Source organism: Ictalurus furcatus, chromosome 2 (assembly GCF_023375685.1).
Source record: "Ictalurus furcatus strain D&B chromosome 2, Billie_1.0, whole genome shotgun sequence".
Taxonomy (NCBI): Eukaryota; Metazoa; Chordata; class Actinopteri; order Siluriformes; family Ictaluridae; genus Ictalurus; species Ictalurus furcatus.
In genome coordinates, this window is record NC_071256.1 from 8,067,543 (window position 1) to 8,093,946 (window position 26,404).

The 26,404-nt window shown below is 39.6% G+C and overlaps 1 protein-coding gene across 5 annotated transcripts in view; it reads right to left on the reverse strand.

Annotated features, from left to right (window-relative positions):
• Positions 1-26,404, reverse strand: part of LOC128620985 (sterile alpha motif domain-containing protein 5-like) — a 304,140-nt gene that overhangs the window by 161,526 nt on the left and 116,210 nt on the right. The window contains exon 2 of one of the 5 annotated variants that reach the window (XM_053646404.1): positions 16,807-17,249. The exons of 3 other annotated variants lie outside the window; for them this stretch is intronic. In XM_053646404.1, the coding sequence (XP_053502379.1) occupies positions 17,163-17,249 (87 nt within the window). In that variant the 3' untranslated portion in view covers positions 16,807-17,162. Of the gene's footprint in view, positions 1-16,806; positions 17,250-21,232; positions 21,439-26,404 lie in introns of those variants that run through there. One more of the 5 variants, XM_053646429.1, reaches the window with a different exon arrangement.

The following is a 26,404-nucleotide window of genomic DNA, read 5'->3' on the forward strand; positions in this document are numbered from 1 at the left end:
CATAAACATGTCAGAATGTTGCATATAAAATATGTTACAGGCACATACTCTGCAGTCATTACACCCTGTGTAATAACCCTGACATAATCACAGTATAAACACTGCAGATGTCAGTTTATGTCCCAGGATATAACAGTGTGATGTTACAGTTAGTGCAACTGTCAATTCTGATGCGGTGCCAAAATATTTAATGAAATGGCAGCATAGGTCATGCTCTGATTTTGGCTAATTGCTTTCTAGTTAGAACATATTTTTATGCCAGATTTCATGACAGCTTTCATGCTGCTAGGGCATCATTAGAGCTTTGTAAAATGACCTACGATGTTACGTTTTCAAGTGTCATTACATTTGTCATCTGCTAACAAAACTACAGTAAAACAGCTATAGTGTAAGAAAGAAGTGTGTTTCAGGAGCTCAAGACTCCCCACATAAGAAAACCCTGATCTCTGAAGAACAGCTTGAATTTGTTTCTAATGTTAAAAAGAATCCATCCATCTTCTGTACCTACACAGAGCCACAGGGAGCCTGAAGCCTATCCCAGGGCACTTAGCATTAGGCAGGGACACCCTGGACAACCTATCACAGGGCACAGTTGCACACACACACTACAGACAATTTAGAGATGCCAATCGGCCTACAACGCATGTCTTTGGACTGGGGGAAGAAACCAGTATACAGAGGAAATCCCTGAAGCACAGGTAGAACATGCACACTCCACACACAAAGGGTGGAGGTGGGAATCGAGCCCCCAACCCTGGAAGTGTGAGGCAAATGTGCTAAACACTAAGTATGTCAAAGTTACCTTTCATTCCCAACATGAACCCAGTCACCATCAGACGGAGGAGAAATCGTCAAGTGACTGAGGAAGAAAGACCTCTAAGGCAGGAAAGCATTTTATATTAAACACTGCAGAGATCAAACAGTGATGCACGAGTACATGGGATATATGTTTATATCCAAAATGTTCCACTGTGTGTAAAGGGTTGGGGAAACAGGTGCAAGCTGCTTAAAAGGTTTAGTCTAATTTAAGTTCATTGTCATTATATGCTATATTTGCATGCATGCAGTGTAAATTCTGTCGTTTATTATAATGAAAGTGATGTATTAGTAACGAGGCCACGTTGCTGATCATGCGCGATGATGTGTATATACATATATATTATTCATTTATTTTAGTTTATATTATACACTATAAACTAAAATAAATAAATAAATAAAATTTATATGTGTGTGTATATATATATATATATATATATATATATATATATATATATATATATATATATATATATATTAGGGATGCACCGAAATGAAAATTCTTGGCCGAAGCCAAAACTGAATATAATGAAAAACTTGGCCGAAGGCCGAATACCGAACACGTTTTTTTCGCGTTTTTTCCATTTATTTTGCCATTTTTTTCATCATTGCATAAATTAAATAGTCAAAATGTGCTTTTTACTATTTTGTCTTGCTTTTCAAAGAAAAAAATCAATTACAAAAACAACAATTTCAAAATATTTATTTAACACCTAAACATTTTTTTTTCATTCCAGCAGGCATAGGCTACCAACAAGGCACAATATGACTTTAAATAAATAAATTAGTAAAATAAAAATATTTTTATGTGTTCATCTTTGAGCCCCCCTTGAATAGCCTATGTTAGGCCTATAACTGACTGCTGAAAGAATGTAACACTCTGTAGCCTACAACAAAAAAAAAACTGCATTAAAAAGTGCATTGACAAGAGTGCAAAAAATGGTTCTATTCGGTTCTATATGGCTGATTATATTGGGGATATATACCGCTCGTGTCCCTGTACACCTCGCGGAGTATTATAGTAGATATAGTATAGTTAGATATTTTGTTAATGTTATGTTCCTTGATAGATTTAGTTAGTTTAAACTACAGATTTGTTCATTTAGTCCCTGCTGGTTTTTCCGCTCCCAGTCCATAGTACTAGTTCATGTTTCTTGTTTTGTGTTTTGACCCTGTTTTCTGTGACCGCGACTTTGATTCCTGCTTTACCCCATTTATGCCTGTTTGCCAATTGCCCGACCCTGTTTTGACTACATTTTTTGGATTACGATTTGGATTTGTCTGCCTGCCCTTAAATAAATACGTCTTTACCTGCTTCCGTACTCTACTCCCTTACATCTCGCAACGTGACAGAATACTCCAGAACAGAAACAAAACAAACGCACGTGTCCACAGTAAACTTCCGTCAACATCCGAAGAGCACGTAGCTCATGCACGTAGCTCGTGCATGCGTGCGCCCCCTCATCGAGGTCATGACATTCGCGCACCTCACTCTGGTTGCTAGGCTATTTGGTTGCGTCATCAAACACGTCATTGTCAAATTTATTCGGCCTTTTCACTTATTCGGCCGAACACCGAAAATGCTTTTTTTTGCTATTTTTGGCCGAATAATTTTGGTTGCCGAACATTCGGTGCATCCCTAATTATATATATATATATATATATATATATATATATATATATATATATATATAAAGTATGTATGCATTATTTTTTATGGATGCACAAAAAGCACCAAATTAAACTGATAATATATTAAAATAATATATATTCTGGTGTGTGTGTGTGTGTGTGTGTGTGTATTGGGTTCTTTTCTGTTTTGGACAAACAGTTGTGTAACGTTTTAGTCTGAAGTTTATATTTGTAACACTCAGTTTGTGGATTTTATTTTAAATAAACAAAAAATGGTACTGAAAGTTTGCCTCGTCCTATCCAATTAATCGAAAATAATAATAATAATAATAATAATAATAATAATAATAGCAACAATAATAACAATCGGCCAACTAATCGATTATAAAAATTATCGCTAGTTGCAGCCCTAACACTAAGCCACTGTGCCCCCTAAAAGAATCCCATAGTTATATTTACTCAATGGCAAAATGCAACACAACCTTTATATTTACGATTTAAGTCCAAAAGTTCCATCAGTATTTATGCAGAGGCTCTTGAGTGGCATAACAGAAAATCACTCAATCAAGAAAATCAATCATTATTTTCAGGAGACCACAATGTTCTAATTCCAAATACATCACAGCCATCCATGGCCAAGAGCCATGAGAGCAAAATCGGCCATGCTCTCTAAGTGGGAGGAATGTTATATTCTCTCCTCTGTCAATCACAGCAACAGCAACCAATCACAGGCATCTGTGAGCTCGTGTATGTGGAAGAGGGTAGTTAGCACTTTCCTCTGACTGCCATGATGCACCATGAGCAGCAAGTCAAGAAAATATTGTTGGCTGGCTTTACGTCATGGAGGCAGCACAGGTTAGCCTTCACTCTACCTGATTGGTACAGAAAATTTTCTTGATATAATACTCACGTAGAAGCAGCAAGACAATATTATCTAGATCACATGCCTTTAAACCCAGATATCTTCTAGATATAATAGAAAATACATAAAATAAAATATATAATTAAAATTATATAATTAGAAGATACAATTTAACATAAAAGCAAGAGACTACTATGATGAAATATGAATGAGAAGATGGAAAGCATTGAAAAAAACATCTAATAGGATGTACCAAGTTTAGTACATCACTACAATAACACTGTTATTGAAATGTATGAATAGTATGTGGCTGCAGGCCCACATCAGCATCGGAGAGTAATCGAAATTTCTTATTAGCACAAACTTGTCATGTGATGGCCTTGCCTTTTCTGTATCCTTTTTTTTTTTTTTTTACCCTTTTCTCTCCATCACTGCAATCCATATAAACAGATTTTTAACACCATAAGCCACTTATTTGCATTTTCAAACATAAAAAAATCATCTCTGTAAGAAATGTAGTATCAGAATGTGACAGCTATTGTCCCTTTACAAATCTGAGTCTATTCTAGCACTACACACTGAAATGACATGTAAAGAACTTTCATCTCAGGAGATTAACTTTATGAATTCTGCAACACAGTGAAAGAGAGAAAGAGATAGAAAAGGTGAGGGGTAGAATGAAAACCTGCATCGACCTTGGCCCTTTGTGGATAGGACTGGACGCCTCAGCTATGAAATATACAGTGGATTTGCTTTAATGGAAAAAGTCTATCTGATATATCCAGGGTGAGTTAAATTGGGTTTTTTTTGTCTTTGCATTATATATATGTATATGTACTTATATATACTAGCTTTTAAATTCCACCAGGTGTTGGAAACATTCCTTTGAGATTCTGCTCTATCTTGACATGATTGCATCATATATTTGCTGCATATTCGTGCTGTGAATCTCCCATTCTACCACATGTCAAAGGTGCTCTACTGACTTTGGAGGTTGTTGAAGTACAATGAACTCACTGTCCTGTTCATGAAATGACTTATGCTTTGTGACATGGTGCATTATCATGCTGGATGCACTCATTAAAGATATATGCCAAGAAAACATTCCCCACACCATTACCCCACCACCCTGAACTGCTGGCACAGAGCAAATTGGGTGCCTTCATGCAGTTGAGGCCAAATTCTGCAGCAAAATCAAGATTCATCAAAAAGTGATGACATTTTTCCGTTCATCTTCAACTGTCCAGTTTTTATTATATGCCTACTGTAGCCTCAGATTCCTGTTCTTAGCTGACAGGAATGGAACATGTCTTCAGCTGTTCCTTCCTGCATCCTTTCTGTTAGCTTGAACCAATATGGCCATTCTCCTCTGAACTCTCATCAACAAGGCGTTTTCACCCACATGACTGTCGTTCACAGTTTGTTTTATTAAACAATTCTGAGAAAACACTAATCATTTTGCCATTTGATGTAAACACTAACTGAAGCTCTTAATGTGTATCTGTGGGATTTTATGCAATGTGCTGCTGCCACATCACTGCATGGCTGTACAGGTATATGGGTGTTCCTTATAAAGTGTCCGGTGAGTGTATTACATCTGATCACAGCAAGCAAAATCCTGACTCACATCTTTCTATACAGACACAGCACAGCACAGGGCCTCTCTAGTGCCACACACACACACACACACACACACACACACAGGTTACTGTGGATTAGTGAAGGATGCCTTCCACTAATATTGGCACCCTTGGTAAATATGAGCAAAGAAGGCTGTGAAAAATTGTCTCTCTTGTTTAACCTTTCGATCTTTTGTTTAAAAAAAAAATCACAAAAATACTCTGCTCTCATGGATATCAAACAAGTGCAAACACAACACAGGTTTATCAAAAATATATATCTTTGTTAAATATAGATGGACTTTGGGTGCAAGAAGTGTGCAACCGCACAACTGCAGCTTAGAAGGTACATTGCATTTAAATTTTTCATTTCCCACACTGAAGCATATTCTCTCTGACCACAATGCTGTCTTCTCATAAAGTTAGCCAGATTCACACCCTCTGATACGTGTGCCTGACTAACATCAGAAGCAAATTCAACAGGGATTCACAAAGAATGAGTACCTAAACAGGATCAGAAATTAGCCAGCAGCTATGTGTGTGTGTCTGTCTTAGAATGTGTACAGTAAATACAGCTCATCTCTACTCAACAATAAACTAGGAAGTAAACATGCATTTAATGCATTAGCTGTTTACTTTATTCCAGTTTCTACTCAAGTTTTGGAATATAATTACTGCCATACAGTGAAAAATGTCTGAAAATTAGAAACGAGTAATTAAAGCAGTTCAGATCAAAGGACCATTTGATGATTGTTTATTGTGTGAAAGGTTAAGGCTTTTCGTTAAACCTCAGCAGATAAATGATAAATATACATGTAACATGGGCAACATGATAATCATGTCAAACAAATAACTAACAGTAAAAAACGATAAAGGGGAAGACACAGAAGACAGACTTACTGTACAGTGACGCCAAAAAGTATTTAGACACATAAGCCACACTTACAAATGTATGAATTTCACTGCATTAGAAAACAACCATGTCAAACTTTCCAAAAAATAGATTATGTTTTAAAATATAATAATTATGATATACTGTTTAAATTAGACCAAAAAAAAAAACAAAAAAACAATTAATCCATAGTTAATGTGTTATACCATGTGGTTACTCTGCTAGGGGGAACATGTATGAAATTGAACGTATTTGACTACATACATCCACTGTAAATAACTGTGGAAGCAGCTGGTTAAAATAATTGCAAAAATAACTAAGAAGAGGGAAATAAGTTTTGAGAAAAGGTCTAGCATCATCTGGTTGCACAAAGGCCACTCTATTCACCAGCTCAGCAAAAAACTAAACCTCCCTTCCATAGTTGAATACATTTCAAAAAAGTTCAAAGATGAAGGACTTGTAAATGAAAACAAACAATGTACAGGCATAATTGTGAGAAACTGCAACAAGGTTTGTTTCAGATAGTCAGAATTAGCAGCTACAACTTATTGCACAAACTATTCAAAACAAGATCAATAAGCATGTGTACAGTTGGAGAGTAATGCAGTGGAAACCATTAATCAACCTCAAGAATAAGAAAGAAACGTGCACAGAAATACAGCAACTTCTAGAGAAGTGTCTTACTTTCAGATGAATCCAAATTGAAATAGCTTGGAGCTGATGGTAGAGAGTTTGTGTGGAGAAAGCCAGGAGAAGAAATCCAACCAAACTGCACTAAGGGTACTATAAAGGACTACATGGAGGAGGCTGGGGTTGTTTTTCCTGCAGTGGTGTTGGTGAGCTCGTGTGCACTGATGGCATCATGAATTCAGAAGTGTATACAGGCATTTTGGATGCAAGCCTGCAGAAATCAGTGAAGAAATTATTCAAGTGACTGAAGTGAAATTTTCAGCAGGATAATGATCCAAAGTAAACCAGCTGCCTTTTGACGGAATACTTCACAGAAATCTGACCTAAACTCTATAGAGGATCTATGGCATTCATTTAGAAGAAATTAACAGATTGTCGATGATCCATGAAGATGAAGAAGGTCTACGCATAGGATGGAGTGTCCAAATACTTTTTTTCTAATTTTGAAAGATTTTTTATTTATTATTTTTATATTGTTAAATTGTTAATCTATTTTTGGGAAATGTTTTTGATTAAATAGTGTGCTTATTTTTGTGTTGAATATTGTGCTTTTGTGTGTGCTATTGAAAAGTGTGCTTATATTTGATTGAATAGTGTGCTTGTGGTATAGTGTGCATTGTGTCCGCAGTAAAGATCTGAACAAAGTCCCTCCTGCTGGTGTTGTAGATTTGTGTAGCAGGATAGGTGGTCCTGCTACACAAATCTACAACACCAGCAGGAGGGACCTTTACTGCGTCTTATCTAAAATAGACTCAAGGATCATTTTCATGGCCAAGCATCTTATTTCCTCTGCAACCTCACTTACTTTAAACACGTTTATTTTGTTTAAAGAATGTCTAGTGAAAAACAGGTGATAAACAGCAGAAAAGGCATGTAATTATGATTTTCACTTGGACAATGGTTTTCAAATGCCGTTTTTTTAAGTCTTCAAACCTTTTGACTGGAATATGCAATAGTTATAACTATTATCAAATTCTCATAATAATAGTTACAATACTACCTAAAGTTCAATATGAATTAATTTACCTGTCTGTGGTGTTGTTTACCTCCTCCTTGTATTACTCTAGCCTCTTTTCCCCTTTTCTTGATATGTATTCTGTCTTGTTCCCTTCACTGGCCTTTTGAAAAGACTGATATTCAGGAAACAAGAGTTGTTAGGAAGACATAAAAAAAAATCAGCATGTAGTTCTGTGTGAAATGTCAGGTGAAGCCACGCAACACACACACACAAAGATTCGTCAACTAGTCGGGGATGGACTGAGGCGAACTGGAAAACTGTTCTGTTGTCAGACAAATCCATCCATCCATTTTCTATACCACTTATCCTACTGGGTCTCGGGGAACCTTGAGTCTATACCAGGGAGCATCGGACACAAGTTGGGGTACACCCTGGACGAGGTGCCAATCCATTGCAGTTCACAACCACATTCACATACTACAGACACTTTGGACATGCCAATCAGCCTACCTTGCATGTCTTTGGACTGGGGAGGAAACCGGAGTACCCATAGGAAACCCTACCGCAGAACGGGGAGAACATGCAAACTCGCACACACAGGACCATGGCAGGAATCGAACCCCCAACCCTGGAGGTGTGAGGCAAACGTGCTAACCACTAAGCCACCAGATGAACTGAAATTTGACATTCTTTTTCAAAACCATGGAGGCCGCATCCTCTAAACTAAAGAGGACTAAAGAGGAGAGGGACCATCCAGCTTTTTATCAGCGCTCAGTTCAAAAGCCTGCACCTCTGATGGTATGGGGTGCATTATTGCCTATAATAATAATTATGATGATGATGATAATAATAATAAATATTTTATAAAGTGCCTTTAAAAGCAGCTTCTGAAAGTGCTGTACACAAAATAAGCAGTACACAGAAAAAGAAAAATGATAAAAGTTCATAAGAATAACAACAACAACAATAATAATAATAATAATAATAATAACAATAATAATAATAAAAGTAGACATCAACAGTCAAATGTAAGTTTAAAAAAGTATGTCTTGAGTTGAGCTTTAAAAATGCCAAAGGTCTGTGCTTCCCTAAGTTCGAGATTAAGAGAGTTCCAAAGGGAAGGAGCAGAGACAGAAAAAGCCCTGTCACCCACAGATTTTAAGCGGGTTTGTGGAACAGTTAACAAATTTCATTGTGAGGAGCGCAGTCTGCGATTTGGGGTGTAAGGAATTAATAAAGCACATAAATAATGAGGAGTCAAGCCATGTAATGCTTTGTATGTCAGCATCATAATTTTAAAATTGACATAGAACCTGACCGCGGGCCAGTGCAAGGACTCCAAAACAGGAGTAATATGATTGCATTTCCAGGTCCCAGTCAGGATCCTGGCGGCAGAGTTTTGTACATATTGCAGTTTACTGATTGTGGATTTAGACACTTCAGCTAAAACAGCATTACAGTAATCTAGCCAAGTGACAACAAATGAGTTAATCAGCATTTCAGCTACAGGGAAGTTTAGCATAGGGCGCAGTCCTGCTATATTTCTGAGGTGAAAAAAGGATGCTTTAACAGTGCTCTGAACAAAAGAATCAAATGTAAGGCTGGTATCAAAAATAACTCCAAGGTTCCTTGTCTTACTTTGAGTCTCTAGAACAGAGCCATCAACAAATAAAGACAGTGGACCAGCTTTGAGAATTTGCTGACGGGAACCTATAAGCATAACTTTAGTTTTCCTGCTATTCAGGCACAGAAAATAATTTTTCATCCACATTTTTCTCAGAAATACAGACAGAAAGAAAACAACCATCAAGGTTTTCACCAGATTTTGAGTGAATGTAGATTTGGGTATCATCAGCATAAAAGTGATAATGGAGGCCGAGCGATCGCAGGAGATGCCTATGTGGAGATAAATAAATATTGAAAAGTAAAGGGCCGAAAACTGATCCCTGAGGAACACCAGTGAGCACAGGGCTAGAGTCAGACCTGTAACCACCCATAGAAATAAACTGGGAACGGTCAGTAAAATAGGATTTAACCAGTTTAAAACTGTCCCCGACACACCAAAAACACTTTCAAGACAGGTAAGTAAAAGACCATGATCAACAGTTTCGAATGCGGCTCTAAGGTCAAGAACAATAAGAATGGAAGTAGCTCAGAATCAGAGGCCATCAACAAGTCATTGGTAACTTTGACCAACGTAGTTTCAGTACTGTGAAATTTACGAAAACCTGACTGAAGGGGTTCAAAGGGGTTATTAATTAAGATGTAAGATGATTACACAATTGAGTGTAATCTCAAGAATTTTTGCCAAAAACGGAAGATTTGAGATGGGACGAAATTTGTTAAAATCACCCATGGTAGCATTTTCCTTCTTTGATACAGGTGTAACAGTAGAAGTCTTTAGTACTGCTGGAACAACCCCAGTCTCCAATGATTCATTTATAATACCGAGGATAGTAGGGCACCAAAAATCGAAGCACAATTTAAATAGGCTTGTGGGAATTGGATCAAGCAGGCAAGTGCTTGATTTCATGCTGGATACCTGCCTTGTCAGAGCCTTAGAATAAAGCAGTGAGAAATGAGTGAAAGAAACACCAGCGAACCCAGATGGATGAAGGATTGAAGTGGCCAAGTCAGGTGTAACAGAAATTTGTTTGCAAACATTATCAATCTTAGAATTAAAAAACTGTAGAAAAGAATGAACTTGAAGCAATCTGTTTATGGTTTGGAACAAGTGCCTGGGATTTCTTTGGTTGTTTACTGAAGGGAATTATCTTATATCATGTAATCTCTTATATTATGAACTGCTATTAAGACATCTTAGATACGGGGAATACTGGGTTATAGTTTCTGTTTGTGTGTCTCTGTGCTATCAAATACCTATGATGAATGTATTTACTTTATTACCTCTTTGAATAAGCTGATCAACTGCCACCCTTTATTATAGCCAACACATGTATTTTCTATACCTTGAAAATACTTATTTTTGTGTGCTGTGTGCTTTGTATGAATCTGTCTAGCACCTGCACAAGTAGAAACCCACCCACGCACTGCTGCTTATGCTTATCTATGTGTATAAATAGTCCTGTTCTAGACGAAATAAACTGGAAGTCTCTGTGAACAGCATGTGTCAGTGTGTGTGTTCATTTAGACTCTCCAGGCACCTGAACACTCTGCAGTCAACCACTTTCTAGCTCATAGCAGGACAGAACTAAGAGTTAAGAGAAATAAAAACGCTATAAGGCTGACGGAGGACTGAAGGACATAATCTATGATTCCTTGTCTCTGAGAGAAATAAGTTGATCTTTCAGTCTCAAATAATGCTCGGTAATCACACAGAAGATCCTTCCACGCTTGATAGTAGACATTCAAGCCAGTAAGGTGCCATTTACACTCCATTTTCTGACAAGCAGCCTTTCTAGTGTGCAGATTTTCATTATACCAGATAGCAGAGTGGGTAAATGTAACCTTACATGACCTTAGGGGAGCAAAAGAGTCAAGAGCAGAATTTAACTACAGGAACTTTCTCCTCCAGCGATGAGGGATGCAGATCGCTTAAGGTGGAAACAACAGAATTGGAGAAAACTGTCTGATCAATAGACTTACACTTCCGGAAGGTTACTGTTCGGATGGTGGGCTCAGCTGGATGATACAGTTCCAGGTTAAAGAAGACAGCTGAATGATCTGACATGTCAACAGATGAAAACGAGCCGTTTGCAATCACAAGATCCAGGCTATGGAATGGGCAGCTTGCACATCTGGAAAGGCACCATCAATACTTAAAGGTTTATACAGGTTTTAGAGCAACATATAATTCCATCCAGATTCCATCCCATTTTTACTTCTGAGAGACTCTGCCTCTCTAAGATACTCTTTTTATACTCAGTCATGTTTCTGACCTGTTGCCAATTAACCTAATTAATTTGCTAAATGTTCCTCCAGCTGTTTCTTTTTAGTAACAGTTACTTTTCCAGCTTTTTGTTGCCCTGCCCCAAAGTTTTTGAGACATGTTGTGGCCATCAAATTCAAAATTACCTTATTTTTTCTTACATTTATTTACATTTTACACAGCGTCCCAACTTTTTTGGGATTGGGGTTGTATAACATGATTTTAAAAAATGGTTTAAGACATGGTGTCATGCTAGTGTATTAGGTGGCTTAGAAACCCTGCTTGGAAAAATGCCTTTCAATCAATAGTGCTTCATTGTCTTTGGACAGTGCTTTTCCACCTTGACTGCACTAGCCACTTATCAGTCTGACTGAATCTTTGAGGAGCAACATCATCAAATACAGGCACACTCATTAATAATGAACCATCTGTAATGAATAGTCACTATGATATGATGAGTTTGATAAACATTTTTGTTTATGTGAGATGGAGGGGGAAGCCCTGGGGCTTCTGCTCTCTCATTAGGCACCTCATTCACCATCAAAGCATCTGTGTGAGACATTATAGGGGCCACCATGTCTTATTTGATGAGACAAAAAGTCTGGGTTACGCATGTAACCCTGTTCCCTGAGAAGGGAATGAGACGTTACGTTCAGCATAACAGTATGGGAGCACCCTTGCGCACGTGACCAGTATCTGATGCTTGTGTAAAATCATGCCTCTACTTATAGTCCTGCCATGATCAGGTAACGTGGCAATTAAGCACGTCACATGATATATATATATATGGCACCTGTGAACCACGCTGCCAGCCTCTATTATTTGAAGTGAAGACGCAATTCACAGGCCTGCCCTGGTATGACAAAGCTACGCAACGTCTGGTACCCTTCAAAGGGACAGGGTTAAATGCGTAACCCAGACGTTCCCTTTCAAATGGAACCTCGACGTTGCATTTAGCATAACAGTATGGGAACGAGAATTCCCACTCCGTCATACCGAGGGTACGGCCTGTTCAAAAAGACCCAAGCCCGAGGGTCACTGCAAGACACTCAAGCCCGTGGTGGAATGAATATCCAGCTGTAATAATGAATGAATGTGTGTGGCGTAGACCATCCTGCAGCAGCACACACATCCTGTAAGGATACCCCTTTGGACAAAGCCTTCGAGGAGGCGACCGCCCTAGTGGAATGAGCTCTTATGCCCAGAGGCGTGGCGAGACCACGCGCCTTGTAAGGCATAGAGATTGCTTCCACTATCCAATTAGAAATGCGCTGCTTTGACACAGCATCACCTCTACTGTCACCGCCAAAGCAGACCAGCAGTTGCTCCGACTTACACCACTGGCCGGAGCGGTGGATATAAGTACAGTGAGCCCTTACTGGACAAAGCAGGTGCATCCTCTCTTGTTCCGGTGTGAGGAACGGAGGAGGGCAGAAAGCCTGCAACACCACAGGGTGGGCAGCTGATGTAGGCACCTTAGAATATAATCCGGCCTAGGATACAGGAAGGCCTTGGCTAATCCAGGGGCAAAGTCAAGGCAGGAAGGGGCAACAGAGAGAGCTTGTAGATCTCCCACTCGCTTGAAAGATGTCAGGGCCAGCAGAAGAGCTACCTTTAGAGTCAGAAGCTTCTCAGAGGCTGACTCTAAGGGTTCAAATGGGGCCCCTGACAGACCTTCCAAGACCACAGAAAGGTCCCAGAAAGGTATGCGCGGCCTGCAGATGGGCCTCAGCCACCTGACACCACGCATGAACCTCAAAGTTAGAGGATGCTGCCCCACAGAGGCTCCATCAACAGGGGCGTGGCTGGCCGAAACGGCGGCCACGTAAACCCTGATTGTAGAAGGAGCCAACCCTGCTGAGAAACGTTCTTGTAAGAACTCCAGGACTGTAGCTATTGCGCAGTTCACTGGGTCCAGCCGACGTTCCTCACACCACGAGACAAAAAGCCACCCCTTGAGCGTATACAATTTCCTTGTGGATGGTGCTTTAGCATTTAACATGGTCTCTACAACCTCAGTTGTGAGACCAGAATCTATGAGCTGGTGCCCCTCAGGGGCCAGACCCACAGTTTCCATACCATACCATACCATAATCATACCATATTCGAGCTGGCCAATCAGGTGCTACTAGCAGCAGATGTAGACGGTCTTGGGAAACTCTCGCTAGAACTTGTGGGAGCAGAGCGATCGGGGGAAAAGCATATAGACGTGACCTCGGCCACGTGTGCACCATGGCGTCCAGCCCCAATGGTGCGGGAGGAGTGAGGGCAAACCACAGTGTGTTGTCTCCTCTGAGGCGAACACATCCACTTCCGCTTGTCCGAACCTCCGCCATATGGACTCCACCACTTGTGGATGGAGCCTCCAACCCCCGGGCCTCAGCCCTTGCCTGGACAGGATGTCTTCCCCTACATTCTGTCTAACCGGAATGTACATTGCACTCACTTACAAGAACTTTCCCTCTGCCCAGAGAAGGATTAGTTGCGCCTGCTTGAACAGGGGGCGTGAACGTAACCCTCCCTGGTGGTTGATATATGAGACCACCGCTGTGTTGTCTGACACAACTAGCAAATAGTGACCTCTCAACTGAGGAAGAAAGAATTTCAGTGCTAGGAATACAGCCCGCATCTCTAGGCGATTTATATGCCACTCCAGATGAGGGCTGCTCCAAAGACCGTGAGCTGGACAGCCATCTAAGACTGCACCCAGCCCATGAGGGACGCATCTGTCATTACCATCTTGCGATAAGGAGACGCCCCTAGAGTGTGACCTGAGGCTAGAAACTGCGGACACCTCCAAATACTCAGAGTACGTAGGTATCGCTGCGTGACACTGATTACTCTCAGAGGTTTCATCCTCGGATGAAACCCCTGACTCTTCAGCTACCACTGAAACGGTCTCATGTGCAATAGGCCCAACAGTTTGACGTTGGCTGCTGCTACCATAAGGCCCAACAGTCTCTCGTAGAGACTGGAGGGTATGCCCAGACCTAGCTTTATCTTGCTCAAAGTTGACAGGATCGATCCTACACGTGTTGGGGATAGAAATGCCCTCATCATAGTAGAATCCCATATAACCCCTAGAAAAGTTGTCCTCTGCACTGGAGAAAGCATACTTTTCTTGAGGTTCAACCTTAGCCCCAAGCTCCTCATGTGGGCGAGAACAACATCTCGATGTTGAACTGCCAGCTCCCTGGATTGTGCTAGAATTAACCAGTCGTCCATGTAGTTTAGTACACGGATGCCCTGGAGTCGCAAGGGAGCCAGAGCAGCATCCATGCACTTTGTGAAGGTGTGAGGGGATAAAGCTAGCTCGAAGGGAAGAACCCAAAATTGGTATGTGTTATCTCCAAATGCAAACCTCAGGAACTTCCTGTGACTGGGCGATATTCCTGTGTGGAAATATGCGTCTTTCAGATCTATCATCACAAACCAGTTCTCGAACTGAATCTGTGGCACGATAAGTTTGAGCGTCAGCATCTTGAACCTGCATGTCCGAAGAGTATGGTTCAGATGACGCAGATCTTAAATTGGCCGCATACTCCCATCTTTTTTGCGGACTAGAAATAACGGCTGTAAAAACCTCCCTCCCTTAGGGAACGGGGTACATGTTCTATGGCCCCTTTGTCCAAAGGGGAACTTACTTCCTGCACTAACGTCGGGCTCTGGTCTGTGCTGACAAATGTGGTGACCACACCTCTGAACCGGGGGCTCGAGCTCTGAGCTGGACCTGGTAACCCTTTTCTATGGTAGACAGAACCCATGGAGACACATTTGGCAGTAGTTTCCACGCTGCCAAATGGTCTTTCAGTGATGTTAAGGAGACCTTATCTTTGTCCCCTGAGAGGTTGAGCCATAGGTGCCTTTCCACCACAACCAGGCTACCCACTGAACGGCCGATATGATGTGCCGTTTGTTTGGTCGCCCAGAGAGATAAATCTGTGGCGTGGCGCAGCTCTGCCACTGCCTCGGGCCCAATTCCCTCCCCAGTATCGAGCTCACTCAGCAGGTCTGCTTGGTAGGGCTGCAACACTGCCATTGTATGCAGTGACCCACAAGCAAGACCCGCTGCCGCATAGGCTTTGCTCACCAACGCCGGGGTGGCCTTACATGGCTTAGAAGGTAAAGTTGGCCTCCCTAAATTACCTGCCGTTGATGGAGAGAGGTGGCTCGTAAGTGCATCCTCCACCTTCGGCATCGCTAAATAGCCGTGCTGCTCACCCCCGGTGATGGCTGAGTAATCAGACGTCGCAGGGTTATAAACATGGCTAGTGTATGGTTTTCTCCAGAAGCGTGATATCTCATCATGCACTTCTGGAAAAAAGGGGAGTTTTCTGCGGTGTGAGGGAGATTTATATTTATTTTCACTGGAGAGGATGCGCTCATCCAGCCTGCTACGAGCCACTTCCTCTTCCCCGGGCCAGTCTATATTCAACTTTTCAACTGCCCTAGTAATCACCTCAAGCAGCTCTTTATATGCTTGAGAGCTGCTGTTGGTTTTTGGTGCAATGGCACCCTCTACCGACTCCTCGGAGTCAGCGAGGGTGTTTTGGCTTTCCATAGGGGAAGGAGGAGTCGCGATGAGAGCTCCAGAGTCAGGCGGAGAGCCAGACCCGGAAGACAGAGCAAGAGATAGAGCAGCGCTTGTCTCCGGCTCCTCTTCCAAATCCATACGAGAACCCCACGACCCAAATCCGCAAGGCTCTGAAACCCAACTCCCTTCGGACGAGAAGAGAGAGACCCGAGAGCGGAGCTGCCTAATTGTGAAATGTTCACAATGCTGACAGACAGACCCCTCGAGGGCTGCTGTCACATGCTCTACACGCAAACACTTCACTCAGAAAGTGTGTCTGTCTCCTCCCGTGATGAAACGGGAGCAACTTTCTGAATTCTTTCTCGCTCATTCTTTCTATCTCTTTTCTTTTCTTTTTTTTAAAAAAACGGTATAGAAAAGTTTAGATATTTTGAGAAAATAAGAGTAGAAATGTCACAGACAGACAGAAATGTCAGAAATGTCTTTTGTCACACAAACAACAGACATGCAGTCTTGCTGAAGATAATAAGGCTGGCGGCGTGGTTCACAGGTGCCATATATATCATGCGACACGCTTAATTGCCACGTCACCTGATCATGGCAGGCCTATAAGTAGAGGCATGATTTTACACAAGCTTCAGATACTGGTCACGTGCGCAAGGGCGCTCCCCATACTGTTATGCTAAACGCAACATCGAAGTTCTCTTTGAAAGGGAACACACTGTTACAGGCAGTTCTCAAGCACTATGCCCCTACTCCAGCATCATCCATCCTACATACTTTAAATGCGATTCTAACCATTTAAACTGCTTTCTATTTAAATTAAATTGAAGTCTATATGTTCCATTTTTGTTGAACATATTTTTGATTAGCCTATGACAGACAGATAACTTTATTAATCTCAGAGGGAAATTCACAAATGATGATTCTCCTATTATATATGATCTAAATTAAAAAGCAGTTTTAAACTCCTCTTCTGTCTGCAAGACTAACTGAAAGCGTGACAAAAACACTAGTGTTGGAAACTTGATCCTGGACTCGTACTCGAGTCCAATTATGAACGAACTCATTTGGGTAAATTTGTATTCAAACTTGACACGGACTCGGACATTTTGGTCTCAGAAATTTTTCCAAGTACAGTTGAGTCCACGTCATGTGTAACATGAAAAGAAAGATAAAAAAATAAATAACAATATAAAATTAAGATAACAAGAAATTAATGAATGTCTCCTTGCCTGACCATTGTCGTTCTGTGCATACCAAATGGACTCTATGCATGATTGCTTCCGCTTTTTCTCTCAGCCAGCTCAGTTACATCCGGTGCCACGCTGGAAACCGTTTTCGCTTTTGCCGATAACTGTGTGAACATGGCACAGGAGAGTACGACATATTACACTCGCTGAAGAGCTTCCCCAGATTACCGTGAATCACGTTAATCGTATTGTAAGGCAGTCAGCTGTTAGACCCAGCTGTAAGAAGGAGAAGGGCTTCAAATTATATATTTCGAGTTACATCGACAACTTAGAGGGTGAGTATTCTCATGCTATGTCCGAGTAGCAAATCTAGCTAAGTCTCAGTTCATACAGTACCTGTCTTTGCATTATTTGCATTTATTTATCTAATTAAAATTTACTAAATTAAAATATACAATAAATTATCTGCACTTGCATCCACCTCCTTCTCCAGTCAGTATATGGTTCATTGTAATGATAGCTTTTTGAAAACTGTTAAATCATAGTACTTTCACTTGAGTTTTTTTTTTTTTTTATAAAACATGTTAACCTTCATTACATACATTAATCACTGTTGCAGAGTAAAAAAAAATATAAAGATGCATTTAAACATGGAAAACTCTAAGAGTTGAACTTTGTGGAGGTCTAACATAACGGAACACAGTGTAACGGAACACAGTATATATATATATATATATATATATATATATATATATTACATAGAGAGAGAGAGATTTGGAGTATCCGTTATATGACTAGCGGATGTGTAAATAATAATTTTAGCATTAGCGATAAGGAGAAGATTTTTGTAGTTTTTTCGATGTACTGGAAAATCTACCCTGGCAGACTTTATGCGTGGCCCCAAGCTCGTGCATGTAAAGGGCCTGAGGAGTAAGTGAGAATTTTGGAGTGTGGAGGAAGGGAGGCATCCACTGGCAGAGTGCACTAGTATTTAGCCGTGCATGCATATTTCAGATATTCACAATAAATCTATTCAATTCACCAATATGTATATAGTCCCCCTGACAGAGGAATCCTAATAAGAATACTAACAATAACAATAGTTATTCCTCCTGTTCCATAAAGAGATTTCAAATTATTTTCAACCACACAAGATTACTGCTGTGTAGCATCATGTATAATGAATGAGAGCAGTTATACCACCTGCTAAGCTCATTCAATTTTCACAAAACAGTCAGATCCATGTAGGAACATTTATAGATAATAGGTGAATTATGTCTGGGAGAGGAGTACAGTGCGGGAAGCTGATAAACCAACACTGTGGCCTGTTTTATATCACAATAGCTTAATATATGGTAAATTTTTGTGTATTATTTTTTGGAATTATTATTATTTTTTGGAATGTACTGTATGTAGTTGAATCATGCTGTTATAAGATGCAAAACCAGACATGAAGCAATGATTAGTTTTTTATTAATCATTATCTATTTATTAATGAATGACGCGTGCTTTTTAACCATTTGCAGTTACATGAAAAGTGTGAAATGTCCACAAAGCAAGTTAGCTCATGTTATCACTTATTCTATAGCAATCCTCTGTCCTGAACACTCTCTCATGGTGGAAAACTTACTGACTGTTACAAAGAGACTCTGTCTATGAATGTTTAAAATAAATAAATAAATAAACTTCTCAAGCATCACCAGACTGATGATTAGACATTTGTCTTTATAAATAACAAAACTTTTTTAAATCTGTTGATTAGCCTTGGATCATGTGAAGCGTTAGTCCTATGACTGAGTTGTCACTATAGAAATTATAACTGATTAAAATGAGCACATTAATGTAATTATTTAGAGCCGGTGCTACTGTTAGAGCTGCTTTTATAAAAAATGAATCACCTTCTGATCAGTCAGATTCAAGAATTTAACAGCGCTGTGGTTCCAAGTTCCAAAAAAGTTGGGACAGTAAGGAATATGAAAAAAAAATTCACCCTGTACTATATTGAAAACACATTATTTGTTGTTTTACTTTGTGAATATAATTTCGGATACAGGTCAGGACAGCAGGCAGGCCATGCTAGCACCCGCACTCTCTGCTTATCCAACCATGCTCTTGTAATCTGGGCAGAATGTGGGTTGGCATTGTCCTGCTCTGGATGGCAGCATATGTTGCTGCAAAATGTGTACATATCTTTCTGCATTAATGCTGCCCTCAAAGATGTGCAAGTTACCCATGCCATGGGCACTGACACGCCACCATACCATGACAGACGCTGGCTTTTGGACCTGACGCTGATAACAGCTTGGATGGTCCTTTTCCTCTTTGGCCTGGAGAACATGATGGCTGTTTTGTCCAAACAATGTGAAATGTTCATTTGTCGGACCGCAAAACACGATTTCACTTTGCTGCTGTCAATGTCAGATGAGACCAAGCCCAGAGATGTCAGCGGCGCTTCTGGACATTGTTGATGTATGGCTTCTGCTTTACATAGTAAAGCCTTAACTTGCATCTGTGGATGCAGCGGCGAATGGTGTTGACTGACAAAGGTTTACCAAAGTATTCCCGAGCCCATGTCAGGATATCCATTACAGACTCATGACGGTTTTTAAGACTGTGATGTCTGAGGGATCGGAGATCATGCGCATTCAGAAATGGTTTTCGGCCTTGCCCTTTACGCAACGAGATTTGACCGGATTCCTTGAATCTTTTAATTATATTGTGCATTGTAGAAGGTGAAATGCCCAAAATCCTATGGATTTGTCTTTGGGGAATGTTGTTTTCAAAGTGTTGGATTATTCAATGACACATCTGTTGGCAGATTGGCGAGCCTCGACCCATCCTTGCTCTTGAAGGAATAGGCCTTTTTTTTGGAGGCTCCTTATATACTATGATTAGACGATTGCCTCACCTGTTTCACATCACCTTCTTTATTTCACATCGCTATTAGTCCTAAATTAGCCCCTGTCCCAACTATTTTGAATCGTGTTGCATGCATCAATTTCAAAATAAATGTTTATCTTCAAAAAACTATGCAGTTGATTAGGTAAAACTTAATCTTGTCTTCATACTTTTTTTGTTTGTTTAAATACAAGTCAAAGTACATTTACAAATCACTCCTCTTTGTTTTTATTAGCATTTTCCATACTGTCCCAACTTTTTCGGAATTGGGGTTGTTTATGAATCCATAACTGCTTTCTAAGTGTCAACTGATTTACAAAGAAATGCCAGAATCCTACACACACACACACACACACACACAGACACACACAGTACTAATACTCAGACTTGGTCTTGGCCTCCTACCTCATCACTCTCTCCATCTCCAATTTTCAGATTTTTTTAATCAATATGGAGAAGCTAGGTGTTGGAAGAAGTCTAGCAAAATGGACTAAACAATGACATGCAATTCAGTGTTCCGTTTCAGACAAATTACTCAGAAATGAAATTATTTAATCTTCATGAATGTAGTATGGATGCAGTTGAGAAATGTAGAAACGCCTAAACCGATTCACGGAGAGAAAGAGACACAGAGAGATAGTTTCTTAGGGAGTATTTTGACAGGCCAGTATTCCACCTGAATATAAATACTGATGTAACTTCAACCTGTAAACATTAGATCCTGCCAGGATGTGCAGACGAAATATGGTTTGGCATTTCTTGTACGTTTCCTGAGTCTTCCTACATATCTCCAAACTGGTAGCCGAGGCTTAAATCTCATTCAATTATTCATAACACCAAGTACTCCTATAACATCTTAGAGAACAGGTTTTATATATATATATATATATATATATATATAAACATTTCATGTTGTGTGTATATATATGTACATAGAACTGCAGCATACAGTCTAAACTACATTTATTAAAAAAAAACTGTTCCCTAAGATGTTATAGTGTAACATAGGCTCAAAGTGCGCTAGCAATATTTAGCATTCATTAAATAATGTAATTGAGTTTGATGTACTTGTGCACACATGGACGCAAAACATAGCTGTCCCGTATGTAAAACATACAACATATACTGTATGTTTATCTTAATTAAAAGCAGAAGAAAAGCACAAAAGCATCTGCCAAATGAATACCCACAAAGAAAGAAAGAAAGAAAGAGAGAGATTGAGAGAGAGAGAGAGAGAGAGAGAGAGAGAGAGAGAGAGAGAGAACAAAAAAAACTATTGTGCAGAATAGATATTCAGAAATTAAGTATCCAAATGTGCATGTATGGCGTAATGAAGGCAGAGCAGATGCTGGGCTCAGCAGACTAGAACTGAAAAACACTCCATATGAGCATGTTGTTTCCAAATTTACTCACCCACTGTTAGTGAAAACCTTCAGTGTTCATATACACACTTACCTATAGGAGAGAGAGAGAGAGAGAGAACAATGATTAGTTATAATGTCTGTTTTTTTTTTTCTTTATTAGAGTAACATTTCACAATTGCTCTTGTTGCATCCAAACCATGAAAATGTTGAAAATATGGGAGTCTATAATTTTCTACTATACAAAAAAAATTTAATTGAGTAACATACATATGTAAAATAGCATAAGTGACTAGAAATATTCCTTGCACTGACTTACCAGGCAAATTGGACGTGATGTGCTATTATATGAAAATAATCCACACTGTGGTGGTGTGATATGGCCTGATGTGCCACTTGTTGTCATGAGCTGCGTTTCACTCAAAAGTATTTACTAATCTAGAAAATCCAGACGACCGGTACACATTCAGTAGCATTCACACACTAACTGTAATAAGAAAACTAGTTAGTGTTCATACTCTGTAACAGTCTAGAACAATACATGCTTATTGGAAAATATTAGCCCACAAAACTCTCTCTTTGATATTTCTAAGAGTAATTTGTAAAATAAATGAATGAAACAAAAGCAGAGATTGCGAGTTTCTTTCTCCCTAGTTTGGGAACCTCTGTACTAACCTTTAGCGTAAAAAACAGATGCCTGCAGTGACAAAGAGGACATTTATCAGCCACTTTAATGCAAATGGGCTAATAGGTACAATTAATGAGCCAAATGCAGCAAACAGGGTCCTCAGAGAAAGTGCTTTATCTCTGAATCGCTCATTAATAATTAAAAAGAAGACACACACACACACACACACACACACACACACACACACACACACACATTAATGAGACCCTGAAAATCACTCTGGAGATAAACACTAACAAACCTTGTTCGATTTCAGAAGAAATAAATCAGTTCATCAGTCCATCACTGTGCCATCACTGAACTTGAAAACTATAAGACATCAGATTCTGATTCTTTGCTTCTTTAACGAACAAAGCAATAGTATTATGTAAATATGTGCAAAGCGTTTACAGATGTTTTAAGTATGTAACACTAAGTTTCATATTAAAGTGGAGCTTTCTCTCAATTCTATGTGAAGGTCAATGAAACAAGAAAAACAATGAGTTATTCTCAGCTTGATCAAATCTGTCCTGACCAGTAAGCAGAACTGAGGAGATCTATGAGGGCAGCACATTCTCAGATCTTTGTCTTTTCTCTCCCCAAGTCTAATCAGCACAAGCACTCTTGCACACTACTGCCAGTGGAGCAGCTTTATTGCAAAAACAGAAATCAAGAAATCTTTGTAACTCAGGGTTATATCGGTAGTCTGCTTGAAATCAGTGTGGGCAAACTGCATATGTGTTTTACTACAGGAATGTACTTCCCATTATTTACTGGCTCACAGGTGAAACATGTAGACAGCCTGTTGCACATCTGGGATTATTCAGACAGCTTGCTGAACAAATTACACAAACCACAGTGGCAAGCCTTGCATGCTCACTCACGCCTACAAGCCACAGCTCTGAATAAAGCTGACAGTCAGTTGATGTACATGGTGTAACAGGAACAGCATTAAGTCTGACATCTTATCTGTTAAGCATTGCATTCAGGAACTGTAGACAGTAAGTGCTGACTATATAATCGTGTGTCTGGGTGAAATAGCATGAAAAAATTTCCCATTTTAGTGTCGCTTTGTGCAGGAGAGATAGGCTTGTTCGTGATTTTCCAATTTATAACATTGAGATAAATGATTTAATCATCTAGAACCTACAGCATAAAAAAGTGACAGAAAAAGGAGCATTTCCACCATTTCAGGTTTAAAGAGAAAAGTGGAGGGTGTAATATAACCAGCTGTGCAGTCAGGAATCTGCTGCATGGTGGATTTTTTTGTGGTTCTAAACCAAAAAAAATAACAGTTCATTTTGATATAATCTTTTACTAATCAGTTTTGCACCAAGTAAAAAGCTAAAATAAATAAATAAAATAAGTCGCAGTTGATGCTAAAGGGGATGCCACTGCCACCATCAAGTACTAGTTCTAATTTGTATGCCAGAAATACCATTAAGTTATAATACTTCAAACAGCATGCTCTTTATGAAAATATATGTGACCTTCCAAAACCCAGTCAGTTCATCTGCTGGTTACAATGATAAACCCATATAAATCGTACAAACATTTAACCACTTGTTCAGGAGATATCGTGCTAAGGAGAATCTCAGACAGACACATGGATGGACTGATGGCAAAAATAAAAGCTAGCCTGTCATGATTTCCCCTCGTGCTGGAGCATGCGTCGTGCTTCCGGGTTTGTCAGTGACACTGACTTTGTTTACTGTCTATGCATGCATTTGTTATGGTTTATGTCTTGTCTCCGCCCCTGTATTGTCATTGGTTGTTTCCCGTATGTGGCATCATTAGTCTCAGCTGTTTTGTGTTCACCCTTGATTACGTTCATCATTTAAACCCCATGTGTCTCTTTGTACTTCGCAAAGTATTACATGTGTTTTCCGTATACCAGGCTGGTGGTCATCGTGTTGTGTTATAGTTTTGATCTTGTTCTCGCCCTCGTTCTCGATTCCTGTTTTGCCTTGTTTATGCCCGTTTGCCAATCGCTTGACCTACTGCCTGTTTTTTGACCACGCTATTGTCTCATCTTTTGGATTTGTCTGCTTACCTCTCTTTAATAAAACTCTTATCTGCATTTGCATCCGTCCTAACCTCCATTACGTTCAATTATGTGACACAGCCAAAAAAAAAAAACAGGCCATGAGTTTCTGAACATGAACGCAAAGTAACATCTCTGTATGACAAACAGGAAAGAAGCAATTGAAGAAAAATTATTTTAGACATTTGTCACTTGCAGTGACCTTGGGATCAATTCCAATATCCAGCCAGTTCATCTGCTGGTTATGAAGATAACTCCATATAAATCCTACAAACATTTAACCACTCATTCTTGAAAAACATCTTATTTAATCACATTCTAATTATCATCACCATTAACATTATTTGTAAAGTGTTCGATTTGACACATCACTGCTGACTATATTTTCTGTTTTTTTAAGCCAGAATTTTTGGTGGCATCCCAAATAAATACAGTTAACTAATGTTAAATATATCCATTTAGTACGCAAGTCTTCCAGGTGGTGTCAGGATAATATATGAGTGCTCAAAATGTCACAAATAATTCCAGAATCATATGCTGATTACCTCATCTTCCTTTTTACTGAAGAGAAATTTTGTTAATGATAACTCGTACTCGTGCAATACGATATTAAAACTGATGAACTCTTATGCAAAATGTGTAAAGGTTGGCGGGTTTGGCAATAATACTCCAAATAAATGTCACTGGATATTGTGTCAATATAATATTGTGTATATAATATCACACAAGCCTAATAAGGGGACACCCTGCTATGATATCTTACCAGTCAGAGTTCACTCTACTCTCCAGCCACTGACAGAAACACATTGAAAGCTAGAATAGAACAAAAGTAAAAGCAGGCAAGAGGTCCTTGGGGAACTAGATTTAAAACATTAAAGCAGAGCATGAGAAAACTGAGAAAATTACCTATAATTACCTAATTCACTTGCATGCACCATTTCTTTAAACAGCTTTTAAAAACCTGGGAAATTAGGCCCAGATTTAGTGACACTTCTCAAACCTGTAGTGCAAATTAACACACAACAATTGACAAATTTCTTCAGGTCAAGCAGACGAAAACTAATTGCACTGTAATTAGTTTGCGTCTGCTTGACGTGAAGAAATTTGTCCACTGTTGTGTATGTCCATTGTTGTGTATGCAACTGTCGTATATATTTTCACCTGCAAAAATTTTAGTGCCTAATTACTCTGAAAGTAGAGTTAAAGATTAAAAAAGTGTTCCAGGAAGGAGGAAGATTAAAAAGTGAAGGTGTTCTTCCAGCTAAAATTTTTCCTGCACTTCATAATTAGCATCATTATTTCACTCATGGATGGGAAAGGCACTTATTTACATGCTTTTCTTCTTGAGTGGATCATTAAGTGCATTCCTAACTGTTAATGTAAGTCCTGACAAACCCCAGGGCTCCAGAGGAAAGCCTCACCCAGAGGGCTTGAATTACTGTGGCTTTTAGTGAACGGTTTTGCTGTGTGAGATCCTTTAAATAGATCTGCCAGGTTTTTTTTTGCTCAAAGCAAGGTGTTTTCAACTCTCTCTCTCTTTCTTTCTCTCCCCTTCATGCCCCTCTCATTTATCTTCCTTTCAATTATTATTTTTCTGTATAGCCTGCCTGATGTTGATGCCTTATGTTTACTGTAAGAGATAATATGAAAATTAAATCTGTAAGCAGCGATGAAAGGGCCCTCACACCCGGGTGCACATTGGGGCTGCTCTGCCAGGGGAATGACATTCATTTTTTTAGCACTTTTTAGCACTTACATGTTGTTAGGAGTGTATCACGATGTAAAATGTATCATTTCCTGTTGCCAGAAGGTGACGCTATGATTATTACTGAATCTTGGCATGTAGATGTCTTCAGGCCGGGACCTTTATCAAGCACGTGAAGTTTGGAGCAGATTGGACATTCTATGTTTGAATTATAACAACTTCCTTTTTAGTGGCGAAACATCGAAATTTGTGAGAGCACCATGCCCACGCCGTGCAGTGAAACCTCAAAAGCTTCGCAATTTAGCATCGTCAATGCTTTTAGATGAGACTGACCAAATATGATGCCGATCTGATGAAAGCTCTAGGAGGAGCACGTTAAAGTACGAGGCCTAGAAATGGCAAAAAACGGAGCAAAAATTTAAGAGAAAAATCAAAATGGCTGACTTCCTGTTGAGTTTAGGGTATGGGTTCAAGTGACCTTTTCGTACGTATTGGCATCTTATACAAGTTAACCGAATTTCATACATGTATGTGAAATGTAGCGCAAGGTGCACATCAGTGAAATTTTGGAGCTGGCGCTGTCGAGCCATTTTGCCACACTCAATTCTGGAACCCATCACATGTAAATTTTCACCGGTTCTGAC